General features: G+C 38.3%; 1 protein-coding gene across 6 annotated transcripts in view; it reads left to right on the top strand.

Moving 5' to 3' along the window:
- Nucleotides 1-17,474, top strand: part of LOC115214039 (vasculin) — a 202,954-nt gene that overhangs the window by 71,359 nt on the left and 114,121 nt on the right. For all 6 annotated transcript variants that reach the window (XM_036505022.1, XM_036505020.1, XM_036505019.1 and 3 more), the window contains exon 3: nucleotides 16,563-16,734. In XM_036505022.1, the coding sequence (XP_036360915.1) occupies nucleotides 16,563-16,734 (172 nt within the window). The remainder of the gene's footprint in view (nucleotides 1-16,562; nucleotides 16,735-17,474) is intronic.

Genomic DNA, 17,474 nt, shown 5'->3' with positions numbered 1-17,474 from the left:
CATATACCTTGGACCTGCCACCTTATTGTTTTTTGTCAAGAGTTTCATCTCCAGCCATTCATTATGTCATTCAACACACACTAACATATCATTCCACTGTTGTGGCCATACAGACAGAAAGTTGCTGATGCATTATGTTGTTCACATTAGGATATAAATTATTCATTTATTTCAAATGCAACAGAAATAAGATGATCTTAGTGTTATCACATTAGAATGAAAAGTGAAAGAATAAAAGTGAAGCAATATTATTGTCTTATCAAAAGTGAAACAGTATTATATCACATTACAATATAGATCTTATTCTTTCACTTTTGACATGTAATACCGAACCAGTGCCTATGTTATATTTTTTAATCCAAATGAAAAAAATATGTGTGTGTAAAGTTTGGTGAAAATCAGTTGAAAACTGTAGAACTGCATACTTACTACACACACACACATCCTTTGTTTTATATATATATATATATATATATATATATATATACGTGCTGTGGGCATGTAACAAACACCATCCGATCGTAGCCGTTCGCCAGCCTCGTCTGGCACCTGTGTCGGTGGCACATAAGATGTATTTACTAAGGGTACCGATGTCTGAACTGGAAGGGCATATGAGCCGCAATGCTGGGTTAGTATGAAAGTTCTGTTTGTGGTCCTTTAAGATGAATCTGGGTTGTCTGGGGTTGAATAGTTCCGTCTTCATCTGTAATCTGTAAGTCTCCATAATCTTCTTAGTTTCTAAGTTGGCCTGCCTGAGAGTATTCCTATTGGTGGTCCTGTAATTCTTATGTATCTCCCTTTTGAGCAGTTCTAAATAATGGCTCTTGGTAAGCTTATATATGTTGCCGGTGTTATCCGATTGGACCAAGCTGCTACACAAAGATTCTTCACCCGGGAGTTCCAACACTAATCTTGCCAATTCCAACCTATCATACAATCAGAATAATAGGAATAGTATTAATAGTAGCAACATTGATAGCAGCGAAAGTGCTAACAATGATAATATTAATAATAGTATTAGTTGTGTTAATAACAATGGTAGTGTTGATGGTAACAACAATAACGGTATTATTGTCGGTGGTATTACTGGCTGTAGTACAATTAATAATACTAATAATAATAGAAATAGTGTAGTTGTTAGCGCTAATAATAATAGAAACAACAATCATAACAACAAAAACTTGGTCTCGATCTCGGAGGACAACCCTAACAGAATTAAATTTTTGTCTAGTAATTCTAAGATTAAGAATTCCATTTACCAGTGTAGAATTTCTTCCGGTACCAACGTTTTCTTTTATATAGGAGTGTCCACTTCTCAGTTATCCAAGAGAATTTCTAACCACTATTCAACATTCAGGGATAGGAAAAAACGACATAGTACAGGGCTAAGTAAATTAGTTTGGTGTCTTAAAGACAATAATATAATTTTCAAGTTAGATTGGTTCATATTGTCTGTATCCTTTCCTTTTGATAAGGGCAGGAGATTTTGTAACATTTGTAACTCTGAACTCTTCCATATTCTTTTCACTAAGGTTCCCCTAGTTTACATAGAAAAATCGTACAAATGTAAACACTGGCAGAAACACACTTTCTACTCATATAAATGATAACGGTTGTCACTGTGGTTTGAACAATTAGGGTCACGTCCATCCCACTGCTATAGAGAAATTCATTCCTAAGCCTTCGAACATTCTTTCAATCAACGTACACTTCCCTCTCCACTTGTTCCCTACCTATTACTCCTTTATACCTTCCCTTACTACTATCTATCTTTGACGTCTGTCTCTCTCTCACACAGACACAAATGCAATTATACACACACACATACACACACACTCATTAACACAAGCACACACCCACGCATTTCAATACATACAGCAAACATACTGTCCCCTACCCATTATTGCTTTATACCTTTCCTTCCTCCTACTATCCATTTTTGACATCAATTCTCCTAACGGATTTTTTAAAAGATACACTCATTATCGCTCTGTTTACTATGTAGGCAATCATCGAAATTTTTGTTTGTCTTGTTGTCGAGAGAGGCTCCCTTTCTTTCCTGATGAGAAGATTGCATAATGCACCCTTTATTCCTTCGGAATGAAAATATGCTGTCTTTGAAACATGTGTTGAGAGTAAAGGAATTTTGTTAACATCTTCGTTCGACTCCATTCTTTCATTTATTCATATACAACGCGCCACACAAATTTCTGCACATGAACCCGGAGTTTCTACCCTTGACAGGTCGCTTCAACCGTGTTTTCTGACGTGAATTTGCTACCCAGGTTTCGGTTAAACGAATTTTCCATGCTGACGATAAACATAGGATAATTCATTCACCTACTTATATATATATATATATATATATATAATATATATATATATATATATATATATATATATATATATATATATTATATATAGTACAAAGTAAGATAGGAGTTATGGGTGTAACCCACTATGGGATATCATTTATCCAATATATTGTTGGTAAAGTACCCAAATTCTTAATGCATAAATGTTTTTAATCGCAATGCAATTAAGTCATTTATTGTATTAAATGGGTAAAGGTAAAGAAATATTTTTACCGTAAATTTATAATACAAATAAGAAAATGGAGAAACAAATTTGATTTGTTCATCAATTTACAGATAATATTGGATTATTTATTCATTTTACAAATGAGAACATCAAAAGCATACAAAAATATTATATAAATCAATAGATAAGATAATATTACAAATACAGATTTTAAAAGTCATAGTATAAATTAATGAAATCCTAAAAATTACTTCTTACAGCTGTTTCAGCCTATGGTCAAAAGTAAATTTAATTTTCATTGCTTATAGATGTCAACATACTAAGGTTGTAGGCATAAAATTGGGTATACTTTCTCCAGATATAAATAGTACTTATTATAAAATACCCTTTGAAATAAATGCAACTAGTTATAATGAGCACTTTTACTTTATTATATTTAGGAGTAAAGAAATTGTAATGGGTTATGGGCATATCGTTATTTGTATATGTATGTATATGTGTGTAATATATGTATATGTATGTGAATATGTTTATATATATATATACAAGTGTTTATTTGTGTGTACATATTTTATATTCTTTATGTACTATACAGTACTATACATATGTGCATATACATAAATTGAAACAATCTTACATCCAGATTTTCCAACCCGTACCAGCACGAGGAATGAAACATTGGACAAGGATGATGATGATAATAAATCCAGACAATATTTTGAAAAATAACTTTTATTAACCAACTTGTCATCTTCTGTTGAAAGAACAATTTTTTCTTCTTCCTTTTAGTTTAATGTTTGGGAAGTGAGAAAGTCTTTTACATTTTGAGCCTACGTTCTTCAACAGAAAGGAACACAGAAATAAACAGGGAGAGAAAATAAAAATATATATACGAAGGGTATCTGAAAAGTCTTAAGCCTCAAAAAAACAAAACATAGTACAAGACTTCTGATGATTTATTTTTCAACATAATCCCCTTTGATGGCTGAACACTTTCTCCAGCGGTGCTGAAGTGCCATTATCCTGGCATAGAGGAACTCTTTTGTTTGAGACTCTAAGAAACTTCCTACAGTGTCTATGATGTCATTGTCAGTGGCAAAATGGCAACCATCCAGGGCTTTTTTCATTTTTGGGAATAGATGAAAGTCAGAGGGGGCTAAGTCTGGCGAATAAGGCAGATAGGGAACAAGTTTGTATCCAGAATCATGAATTGTTGCCATGGCAACCACTGAGGTGTCGGCTGGAGCATTGTCGTGATGAAAAAGGACTCCTCTGGTGAGCATTCCTGGCCTTTTTTCTTTGATTGCTTCCTGGAGGCATTACAGTAGCTGAGAATAATACAGCCCTGTCATGGTGTGACCCTTTTCAAGGTAATCGATCAGCAAGATACCTTGAGAATCCAAAAAAACTGACACCATGACCTTGCCAGCTGAAGGAATGACCTTCTTTGGGGTAGGAGAAGATGTATCCTTCCACTGCTTTGATTGTTCTTTGCTTTCAGGCTGGTAGTGATGAACCCAACTTCCGTCCATAGTAATAAAACGAGCAAGAAAATTCTCTTCATCAGCTTCAAACAGTTCCAGTTTGCTCATGGACAAAGTGCACCTAATGCGTTTCTGGTCTGGAGTTAAAAGGCGAAGGACCCACCCTGCAGAAGCCTTTGAGAATCCAAGTTCTTTTGTCACAATGCTGTTAGCTCTTTCATTTGAGATGTCCAGTCTCTCAGCTATCTGGCGACATGATATTTGATGATCTTACATTATCATACTAAGAGCAAGGTCGATGTTGTCCTCAGTGGTTGCAGTTGGAGGCCTCCCTGGTGTGGGATTATCTTCCACACTCTCCCTGCCATGCTGGAATTCATTTACCCAGCGTTTGACTGTTGCATATGAAGGAGCATTGTCTGTTACGGTTCTCACCTTATCTTCATGGATGTCTGATGGAGTCATGCCTTTCAAATGAAAGTACTTTATGACAGTACGATACTCAGTTTTCTTCATTTTCCTTGTAACATTGATACTTGTTTATTCAAAAATCTGTAACAAAAAAAAAATTAAAATATCAGAATCATGAAAATGAGCAAGAATACTCTGAAAAGACTGTACTTACCAGAAAAAATTGTTTCAGCTACCTAGCAGCCCCGTTAAGAGATATATATATATATATATATATATATATATATATATATATATATATACATATATATACATATATAATATATCATCATCATCATCATCATCATTTAACGTCCGCTTTCCATGCTAGCATGGGTTGGACGGTTCAACTGGGGTCTGGGGAGCCCGAAGGCTGCACCAGGCCAGTCATATATATATATATATATATATTATATATATATGTATATATATATATATATATATATATATATATATGTATAATATATATATATATATATATATATATATAGATATGATATATATATATGTATATATACATATATATGTATATATATATATATATATACATATATATGTATGATATATATATATATATATATATGTATATATATATATATTATATCATATATATGTATATATATATATATATACATATATATGTATATATATATATATACTATATATACATATAGTGTATATATATATATATATATACATATATATGGGTATATAATATATATATATATATACATATATATGTATATATATAGTATATATATACTTATATATGTATATATATTATATATATATACATATATAATGTATATATATATATACACGTCAGCCTTTATTGACACCCCGGGTGTCTCACCAGTGCTTCTGCTGAATGTCAGAGGTCTGGTGAAACCCACTAATATGGGTAAAATTCCTTACCTTAGGGACTTGAGCACAAGCAACCATGCAATATGCATGGCGCTGACTGAAACGCACCTGTCAAGCAGTATAGCAGATGCGGAAATACACATACCGAAGTATACTGTTTTTCGGTCGGACAGGAAGGAAAGAACTCATGGTGGGGTTGCCCTGTACGTCCGTGAAGATGTCACACCCATAGTACTGTTGACACACTCAAACTCAGTCTGTGACACACTGATAGTACACATGAACAACCGAAATAGTAATATGTGTCACATATCGGCCACCAGACACCCCTAGTCATGAAGGAGTGTTTGAAGATAGCCTCAGAAGAATAGAAGAAGTCCTGGACAACTGGACCAGGGTAACACCATTCTACTGCTGGGAGATTTTAACCTTCCGAAAGTCAAATGGCCAGATGGCCATCTCCTCCCTGGAATGACATCACTTGAACAGAGACAGACAGAGTCCTTGTTGGCTCTCACACGCAAGTTTTTCATGGAGCAAGCAGTGCTTTGGCCAACAAGAGGTGAGAATGTCTTGGACCTCTGTTTCACAAGCAACCCGATGCTCATCCACAACGTGGTGGTGACACCGACAATTCTCTCAGACCACAACTTAGTAGAGGTAATGATATATGGTATGAGAGAGTTAGTTGAGACGCAGCCATTAGAAAATACCACAGGCCTATCCAGTCTAAACTTCCATAAGGCAAACTGGAAGAAGATCAACGAAGAGATCCGAAAACATGACTGGAGTGACTTCATCACCACACAAGACACCAACACACATTTCCAACATTTCATGACAACAATACAGAACATATGCCATAAGTTTGTCCCGGAGAAAAGGGCCGGCGGGCATAGGAACGTTATTCCCAGAGACAGGAAAATACTTATGAGGCGAAGAGCTAAGCTCTCGAAGCAACTGAATGCACGGCAGAGAAACAATGAGGGACTCCACCTGAAACTTTTTGAAACGGAAACTGCACTCAAACTTTCCTATGAGAAGGAGAGGGCAGAGAGAGAGGCCAGGGCCGTAGAGAATATTAAAACAAACCCTAAAGCCTTCTTTAAATTTGTGAAAGAAACCACCTCGGTACACTGCAAGATTGGCCCACTCTTTGATAAAAAGGGCTCTCTAACTGAGGACCCCCAAGGGATAAGTGAATACTAAAGGAACAGTATAAAAGTGTGTTCACATCCCCTCTGGGGCACATGCAAATCACAACCCAGAAGTTTTCTTTGATGCCACAACACTCCAAAACCAAACAACAACCATCGACCACATAGACATAACAGAGAGGGATGTAATATCTGCCATAGAAGAAATGAGAATAAACTCAGCTGCTGGACCAGATGGATTCCCAGCAGTCCTCCTAAAGACATGCAGGCATGCCCTAGCGGGACCACTGAAGAAGCTCTTCAGTGTTTCCTTGGCTAACGGTAAACTGCCCGGGCGCTAAAAGAAGGCACCATATGCCCTATCCACAAAGGAGGGAGTAGAGCAGAGGCCAAAAACTACTACAGGCCAGTCTCCCTGACGTCACACATAAGTAAGGTCATGGAACGAATCATCAAAAAAACTGATCACGTTCCTCGAAGAAACTAACCGTCTCACTGACACACAGCATGGCTTTCGCCCAGGAAGAAGCTGCCTTACGCAGCTGTTACAACACTACGACTGGGTACTGAAACAACTACTGGATCGCTCACAGGTAGATGTGGTATATCTCGACTTTGCGAAGGCCTTTGACAAAGTCGACCACGGAGTGATATGTCACAAATTACTCAGACTCGGCATAACAGGAAAAGTAGGTGAGTGGATACATGACTTCCTGAAGGACAGAAGCCAGATGGTTGCAGCCAATGGAGCCCTCTCGGGAAAGACACCAATAGCAAGCGGGGTGCCACAGGGCACAGTCTGGGACCCTTGCTTTTTGGTGGGGCGCTCTCTGACATGCCCTTGGTAGCACAAACAACATCCCTCACTAGCTATGCTGATGACACAAGGTAGCACAGGCAATCAAAAACCCAGCTGATGACCTTTTACAACAAGATCTGGATGCCATATACAAATGGGCTGAAGACAACAACATGCAATTTATGCTGGTAAATTTCAAGCCTTACAATATCAAGCTGTAACACATATACATTACAACAACTATACTGGTCCAGGAGGGATCGAAATCCAGTATCGAAATCAATACGGGACCTGGGGATAGACATGAGTGACGATGCATCTTTTTCTTCACACATCGCGAAGGTGGCGACAATGTGCAGACGACTCACTGGCTGGATCCTGAGGACATTCCGGACAAGAGACTGCGAGACCATGTTGACACTATGGATGACATTGTCCTAAGCCGCCTGGACTACTGCTCCCAACTGTGGTCACCGCATAGTGTCAAACTAACCACAGAGCTTGAGACAATCCAAAGACATTTCACCAAGAGGATTTCCACCATGAAAGAAGAGAACTATTGGGAGAGGCTTAGGGAACTCAATTTGTACTCCTTGGAACGAAGACGAGAGAGATATGCAGTGATATACATATGGAAAATCCTGGAGGGACTAGCACCAAATTTGGAATTGAGAGCTGTTCCAATCCCCGTACAGGACGTCACTGTGTGGTGCCAAAGGTCCCGTCTTCCACATCCAGGGTAAGGAGCAGATACTGTAATAGCCTGGGGTTCAGGGCCTCAGCTGTTCAACAAACTGCCAAGAAAACTAAGAGATCTACATGATGCGGATGTGGACATTTTCAAAAAACATCTAGACAAGCTGCTTTCCGGGATCCCAGATGAACCCACTGCAAGGTACGAAGGTAACCTAAGGGCAGCAGCTACAAACTCTCTCTTAGATCAGTGGCCAGCCACGGCAAACTGGACTTAGAGAGGGTAGCAACAAGGGCGGTGCCCCAGCATGGCCTCAGCCGATGGCTGAAACAAGTAAAAGTAGAGTAATATATGTATATATATATATATATATACATATATTGTATATATATAATATATAACATATATATGTATATATATATATATATATACATATATATGTATATATATATATATATATATACATATATAGTATGATATATATATATATATAATATACATATATATGTATATATATAATATATATACATATATATGTATATATGTTATATATATACATATATGTGTATAATATATATATATATAATATATATATATATATATATATACAAATTATTACATTATATAAAAGGGCTTAGTAAAATAAATTACTTTGCCGCATACTGAACTCATTAGAAATAGCAGCTAAAAAAACTTTTTTAAAACTATTTCTAATACTTAAAGAAAACCTCTCTCATATAGTGTTTGCTCAATTCAACTCACGCAAATATGGGGGTAGAGACATTAAAAAATCAAGTGCAAAGGTTATTTGAGAACATACGTTTCAAGATTAGTCAACACGACATTTCTATCATCAGCTCAGAACTCCTGGTTTGGATTTGAAAACACTGAAAGTGGGAGCATACCCTTTCGGCCTCCTCTCGCTTCCGAAGATCTGCTCGTAACTAACAGTGCCAACAAACCCAAAAATGCAAGCGAAGAATTTCTGCTCTCCCCTTTCCACCAGCGTGGGCTAAAATCAGTAAACACTATGCTTTTTTCGGTAAAGTCTGCGGCATTATATAGAGAGAGATGAATTATAATTTCAACAATTGAGGGTAAAATTAATTAATTAATCAATTTCACCAAGTATTCAGTATGCAAAGGCTGGGGGAGGGCCTTAAAGGACTTCCTAGCCGGCGGACCGCGGCTCTCGGGGCGTGAGGTGGAGTGCTGTGAAGAAGCGATCACTCCCGCAGAGATAGAGGGGATACTGGCCGGATGCGCTGGGGTTGGATGGTCTGCCCTATGAGTTTTACCAAAGTATGCCGGACTTGTTCGGGGGAATATGGGCAGGCGTCTACACGAACTGGCAGCAGAATGGGAGAATTCCCAGTTCTGTAAGCCAGGGAGTGGTGACGCTAATCCAGAAAGACCCGAGCAAGGGGGATAACATTAGTAATTACAGGCCCATAACTCTACTTAATGTAGAGTTAAAGATTTTGGCCAAGGTGTTGGCAAAAAGGTTGACGATTGTCGTGGAGAAACTTGTAGGGAAAGCACAGACATGTGCAATTCCAGACAGGTTGATCCAAGACAATCTTCACCTTATACGCTACACATTAGATAGGGTGGGTAAATTAACCGGCAAGGGTGGTGTAATGGTCCATTTAGACCAAAGTAAAGCGTTCGATAAGTACCTGGCGACGGTCCTCGAAGCGGCTGGACTGGGCCCTGAATTTCACGGGTGGATCTCCGCTATGTATAGCGGCATCAAGTCCACCGTCCAGATAAATGGATACCTAACGGAACCGTTTTCGATTGAATATTCAGTTCGTCAAGGGTGCCCCTTGTCACCACTTTTGTACGTGTTGGCTCTCGAGCCATTGCTGCGAAAGTTGGAGAGGCTGGGAAGTAACCCGGATGAGATCGGAGGTGGGAGGACGGTTACTGCTTATGCGGATGACGTCACCCTCATCGTGTCCAATGAGCCCCAGCTACCTTGTGTAGAAGATGCTATCAGAGGATACGAGGCGGTGGCAGGAGCAAGGGTTAACAAGGACAAGTTGGTTGGCTTACGCCTCGGCACCTGGAGGAACAAGTCGATATCGTCCAGTGTCTTGGGACACTGGACGGATGGTCCTGTTAAGTTGCTAGGAGTTTGGTTTGGGTCAGACTCCCAAACGGAGAGGAATTGGAGTGAGGTGACGAACAAGGTGGAGGCCATAGTACGGACCTGGTCCGGGAGGTCTCTGTCCTTGAAAGGAAGGGCGGAGGTGGCACAGATGTTCATTGCATCTGTAATCACTTACCGCCTGACCGCTGTCCCTTGCCCCGATTCATGGCTTAGCAAGTTGGAGCGAATCCTTTTCCGCTTTTTGTGGAAGGGAGGAAAGCCACTTGTGAGGCGCTCCGTTTGCTGCCAGGAACCGTTAAAGGGTGGTTTAGAATGCCTTGGTTGATGATGCGGCATGCGTTGAGGCTGAAGCATCTCTGGCACCACCTGGAGGGTGATAAGGTGTGGAGTCCGCTGGCAGGGGAATTTTTCCCGAGACCGGCTTCCTTAGTGAATTTTAAACCCGGTCGCATCAAAAGACGGAATCTGACTTTATGGCAAAAGGAGTGCCGACAGGCACTCACGCTGATCCACAAGGCGGGCAAGGCCAGCTGCGGAAATACCACCTCGGTATTTTATAGCAGGCTGGTAGAGGCAAAGAACGACGACGTCCTAGGAGGGGCTCTGGGGTTTGACGAAGACCAGCTTACCAACCTGTTTAAAAAGACTTTCAGGACGGGGTATTTGGATAATTCCAAAGATCCCTGGCCTGGCAGTGTTATAGGAATGCTTTACCTGTTCGCGAGAAGTTATCGCGACACGGAATTTCAGTGCCACCGACGTGTCCAAGATGCGGTTGGACGATGAAACCGTCCAGCACGCTTTTGTACACTGTCGGAAGTTGTCAGACTTGATAAGTTACGCAGAACACGTGTTATCGCATCTGGGACGAGTACAGCTGTCGGCTGAGTCTATGATTAAGATGATACCACCACTGGACTCTCGAAGGAAGGTGAGGCATGTTTTCACTGCACGGTTGCAGTAGTAAAAGAATGCATGTGGCGTACAAGAATGGAAGGAGTCGCAATAGGATCCTTTGTCTCAGGCCCCGGCTTGCTCACTTACTTCAGATATCATCTGAAGAGCAAAATGGGGCTGGAAAAGAAGATCTTACCACGAGGTGTGTTTGAAAAAAGATGGAAGGAAGTGGCAAAAAGGTGGGTGTCAGAAACCCAGCTTAACTATGGATGGAGGAGAGGAAAGAAAAGCTGCGGGGCCTTATAGGTTGCCGGGTTTAAAATATCGGTAAGATCGCAAGTTAATGTAATGTTGTAATGTTCTATTGGTCATGCAAAGGACAATTTAAATACAAATTTTGTATATGAATAATCCAAATGTTATGGAAAATTTTTAATCGAACCACTTAACTGTTTTTTGTATGTATGTCCTGTATTGTCCTTCTATGTAATGATTTTCTAATCGTAATAAAGAAATTCGCCGACAACTATGATTGTCACACGCTGACGAGAGGTCAATACCTCGAAACTCGAGTCCGTGTGTATCATAAGTTGAAGACGGGAAGGATGACTTCTCTTTGCAAATACTGACAGGACACAGAAAGTGTGTCTATGGCCAGCTGGAGAAGTGTGTCCTCCTGGGGCTAAAAACTACAGTAGCATCCACCCTTAGGGGTAGCCATATTGATATGGCAAATATACGTCACTATATATATGTATATATATATGTGTGTATATATATGTGTATATATGTATATATATATATATATATATATATATATATATGTATATATCATCATCATCATCATCATCGTTTAACGTTCGCTTTCCATGCTAGCATGGGTTGGACGGTTCAACTGGGATCTGGCAAGCCCGAAGGCTGCACCAGGCCAGTCAGATCTGGCAGTGTTTCTACAGCTGGATGCCCTTCCTAACGCCAACCACTCCGAGAGTGTAGTGGGTGATTTTATGTGCCACCGACACAGGTGCCAGACGAGGCTGGCAGACGGTCACGCTCGGATGGTGTTTTTTATGTGCCACCGACACAGGTGCCAGATGAGGCTGGCAGACGGCCACGCTCGGATGGTGTTTTTTATGTGCCACCGACACAGGTGTATATATATGTATATATATATATATATGTATGTATATATATATATATGTGAAATATATATATATATATACTATTATGACTTGTCGTTGCCGGGTCATAGTGCTAATAATATATATGTATACATATTACATGTACATCTATATATATATATATATATACACATAAAATAAAAATACAAAGTTATATCTTGATATCGCTAGTGATAACAATACTCAAAATATATAACAGATTGGAATTGTAGGCCCGTCTCTTGCAATTTTGATCAATTGTATCTTGTCCTCCCTCTTGTATAGAAGTGTGACTACAATCCAGCCTACCTCTACTTCTGGGGGGACATTTTTAATTTTTATCTGGGACGTAGGACGTGCCGGATAAAAATTAAAAATGTCCCCCCTAACAGAAATTGAGGTAGGCTGGATTGTAGCCACACTTCTATACAAGAGGGAGTACAAGATAAAATTGATCGAAATTGCAAGAGACAGGCTTACAATTCCAGTCTGTTATATATTTTGAATATTGTTATCACTAGTGATATCAAGATATAACTTTGTATTTTGTATTTTATGTGTAGATGTATATATATATAGATGTAATATGTACCCATATATACATGCACTAGCACTATGACCCGGCAACGACGGGTCATGATGCTAGTCTCTATATAAAACTGAGAATGTGTGTCTGTCTGTCTGTCTGTCTGTGTTTCCCTAAAACTTGAGAACTACACAACCAATTTCATTCAAATTTTACACATGCCTTACTTAGGGTCCATGTAGTTTCATGGGCAAAAAAAAATGTTCAACTTCTTGCCTAGGGCAAGCCCATAGCAATATCATATCTTCTCCACTATTTCAGTATTACGTGTTAATAGTGAAACAAAAACATCTCTCTTTTTTATGTCAGATACTTTCACTTTAACTATAAAAATTAGAGATAATAACAATTGAATTATATGTAGTAAGTAATAATTAAAATCAAACTATATAATAATTAAATCGTAACATAACAATTAATAGTAAAAATAACAATTGGTATAAAATTGCATCAATGACTTGAACTTGAATAAGGAATAAAAAAATTAAAATTTAAGTGCAGAAATGGAATAGTCCACATGGAGCTGTGCATAGTTTGTACGTTAGATTATTTGCTAATTAGCTAGCATTAAGTATCTATATGAAGTTTGGCTGTATGTAATGTCTGTTTTCTCGAACAGATGCTTTTACTGAGTGTCAAAACGTTCTTTGTGTGAAAAGTGTGAAAAATTGGGAAACTGTAGAGAAAGTCGTCATAACATCGAATTCTTGTAGAAAGAACGTTGTCCCTCTGTCATGGAGACATATGCGAGGCTTACCGCAACGAGAAATAGCGCATCGCTTGTGAAAAAAGATGTAACATTTAAGACGGAAGAAATGAAGAAATACGAACTATATATAAAAGCGTCAAGCTGATCCCTCCAGCAGAAACAATGGAGGAGAGGAACAACAAAACGATCACATACAGGATACAGGATAGAAACTCGAGGAAAATAGCACGAATATCGGAAGATGATATAGAAAAGTGTCTTGGAGACATAATGGATAAAGCGACGTACGTAAGCAGAGAGAAGAAGTATGGTACGGTAAAGGTGAAGTTTGCCACAAGTGAAGAGGCGACCTCGCTATCTTCCGCTATCCTAAGAACGGAAGAATTCATAATGTTACTCACGTACAAAGGAAGACGAGGCATAAGGATTAAGATCCCAAATATACCGCCGGAGATAAAAACGGAATGGCTGGTGTCAGCCATTCTAGGGTCGACTGAAGACAAACCAGAACTGGGGTCTATTACAGAAACCAATATTGTAAACTGGACGGGATTTGGTGTTGAGATGTGGCTTATGGCCACAATAGAAGACATAGAAAGAATCCCCTTCCAGATAGAAGTGGAAAACGGAACAACAATTGGCATAATTGTAGAAGGAAGAAGACTCAATTGTTACCTGTATGGAGCAAGAGGCCATATAAGGGTAGAGTGCCCATTATATGAATTTACAGTGAATAAAGAAATAGCAGAAAAAGAACAAAATAAGACACAGAGTGGAGAAACTACGGAAGAAGAACAGAGAGAGGAAAAAAAAGAACAGGAGAACGGAAAAAAACAACGCACTGAAAGAGAAAGAAAACAAGGAAAAAGAAACAACAGAAAAAGAACAAAAGACACAAAGTAGAGAAACAACAGAAAATGAGCACAAGAAAGAACAGAGACAGGAGAAAGGAAAAAACAACACACTGAAAGAAAAAGAAAATAAAGAAAGTCAGAAGAGAGAAAGGGAGAAACCAAGGGAAGAGAATAAAGAAGCAGCCAGTCCTAAAAGGAAGACAAGGGAACACTCAACAGAAACCACAGTTTCGAAATGGGGGTACAAATTTTATGGAGCATTGGTAGTATACAGGATCTGCCCTGAAATGGACGAAATAATAGGGAGAACAAGAAGAACATCATGGGTTAGGATGGGAACTGAGTTTGAGGCGGGTGCTCTAGTCCACGAGGACAGTTACCATGAGTTCATGGTGGCCGCTGGAGAGTATGTGGTGGATCACTGGAAGTGTCGGTTGAAAGATCGTCCATCTCGCGTGAAGAGATACGACACACTAGTGCACGAAATAGAATATATTTAAAATTGTGGAAAAGGAGTCAAAAAAGAAAAATTTTGTTAGCGAAAGGTATTTTTGAAATTATGTGAAATTTTTGTGTGGTAAATTTTGTGATTTAAAAGTGTCAAAAAAGGAAAAATCTCTGCTAACGAAATGTATTTTGGAAATTCTGTGGAGTTTTTGTGTTGTGAACTTTGTGAATTCAGTAGTAATTTTTGAAAAAAAACATTATGGGAAGGACTGACGAAATGTAACCACTCGATTTCGGGGATCGAGTGGACATTACACCGCATTGTAATATCTTTTCATAACTCATTATTTTTTAATTTTCTTCATCTTATTTCATCATCTTTTATTATTTTAAGTTCCCCGATTGTATTGTCCCCTCTTTTATCCTTGTGGGTAATAAAAAAATCACAGATGCTTCTACTGAATACTGCTGTTGGTTTATTTCTGATCCATAAAGGCCTATAGCTTCAACAGAGTACCACTTTTTGATTCACTATAAGGTTTGTTGTTGTTATTATTACTGTTAACTATTGTTATCACGTTTGTTGGTTCCTCGTAAGGGAAGCATTGTTGTGTTGCATTTGTTAAATAATTGTAAACCTATTTCTTTATTACCCACAAGGGGCTAAACACAGAGGGGACAAACAAGGACAGACATAGGTATTAAGTCGATTACATTGACCCCAGTGCGTAACTGGTACTTAATTTATCGACCCCGAAAGGATGAAAGGCAAAGTCGACCTCGGAGGAATTTGAACTCACAACGTAACGCAGACGAAATACCACTAAGCATTTCGCCCGGCATGCTAACGTTTCTGCCAGCTCGCCGCTGTAAACCGTAACCCTCCCCCTTTGGGAGAAGGAGCTTTGGTTATTGTTTAAAAATTGAATTGTGTCCCTGTTTGGGGAAATTGACAATATTTTCACCGTTTGCACGGAAGCATTTTTGTTAAAATGTCTTCGATAGAAGAAAGTCCAAAACTGAATTTCGCTGTAGCCATCGGCGGGCGGCGAACTCATCAAAATTAAAATGGAAGAAATAGAAACTTATTTCGGATTGATCACCAACCAAGACGGTGAATCTAGGATAACACCACCAAACGAAATAAAAAATTAAATTAAAGAAAAGACTATTGTCTATAAAGTATACAATGTAGAGAAAAAAAAAAGATTTGAACACCTGGAGGAAAGCACCATTGAAAAGTGTCTTGGTGCGACTATGAAAGATATCAAGTATCTAACCAGAGGTGGTAAATTCGCTACAATAGAAGCAAGGTTCGAGTCAACAGAGCATGCAAGGGAGTACTCGACTTGAACTTGCAAAGTGGAAATATTTTATTTTTACCTTTATATCTGGGATGTAGGACGTCCCAGATAAAAATTAAAAATGTACCCCCAGAAGTAGAGGTAGGCTGGATTGTAGCCACACTTCTATACAAGAGAGAGGACAAGATACAATTGATCGAAATTGCAAGAGACGGGCCTACAATTCCAGTCTGTTATATATTTTGAGTATTGTTATCACTAGCGATATCAAGATATAACTTTGTATTTTGTATTTTATGTGTAGATGTATATATATAGATGTAGATGTAATATGTACACATATATATATAGGTAAAATGTAAAGGTGGAAACAGCCAGAAGTATGTCTAAAGATTGTTTTATATTTGTTACATTGTGTGACTATAATAAAATATTGCAATGTTCCAATTTGAAAATGTTATTTAAATGATCTGTAATCAAATTTGGTAATGTTTTTGCAGAAGTCATCCCCCAGTTGCAAGAGACAAGTTGGACAGAGTGATAGACATGTTCGACAAAGGAGGGAAGAAACTGGAGGAGAAAATTCCAATGGCCAAACACCTGTTTCAAACCGCTATAACTCTGAATCCTTGAAACTTCATAGACAAAGTTCATTTGAGAATTATTATGATAGTAAGTTGTGAACTGTTTTAATTATGTTTAATGGTAGTAAAGAAGTTACTACTACTATTACTACTACTACTTTGGTCTTTCTCTGCTGCTCTTATCTTCAGTATATAGGTGCCATATTTTTCCCTTCCAATAGTACATGATGTTCATAACAACACATTCACCTTTCCACCACACTTGGCTAGTGTCTTTCTCATTTCATTTCTGTTCTGCCTTTCATGTTGAACTGCTATTTTAATTTCTCTTTATATATATATATACACACACACACACACACTTTTTGTCATTTCTCTCCAGTCATGAAATGTAATGTATTGCATAGTAATGTATTGATATGCATCCAGATGTGCCATCCATTGTATGATATTTGTGAGCAAGTAGCAGTTGGGCTATGAAATATTGGTGCCTGGATTTAGAAAGAAGTTACTTAATGATGCAGAGAGTTTTGTGTGCAATGCTTTCAGTGTATCAAATTATTTAGAGCTATTATCATTAATGACAGGAGGTATCGCAGTATAAGTTGTATTGTTGTTGTTTCATTGAGTACTCAAATTTGTTTCAACAATTATTCAGAGATTTCTAAACCACTACATTTATGCTAAACTCAGTGGATTTAGAGATTTGAAAACTGATGTAGTAGCTGTTTATATCTATCTGGATGGATGACCATCATAGTCCCCAATTAATCAGATATGAATTTAAAGTTGAAATAGATTGTAAGTCAAATGACAAGACACAATGTC

This window comes from Octopus sinensis, linkage group LG7, assembly GCF_006345805.1.
Source record: "Octopus sinensis linkage group LG7, ASM634580v1, whole genome shotgun sequence".
Taxonomy (NCBI): Eukaryota; Metazoa; Mollusca; class Cephalopoda; order Octopoda; family Octopodidae; genus Octopus; species Octopus sinensis.
The sequence above is the reverse complement of the archived record's forward strand: the minus strand, read 5'-3'. Positions and strand labels throughout refer to the sequence as shown.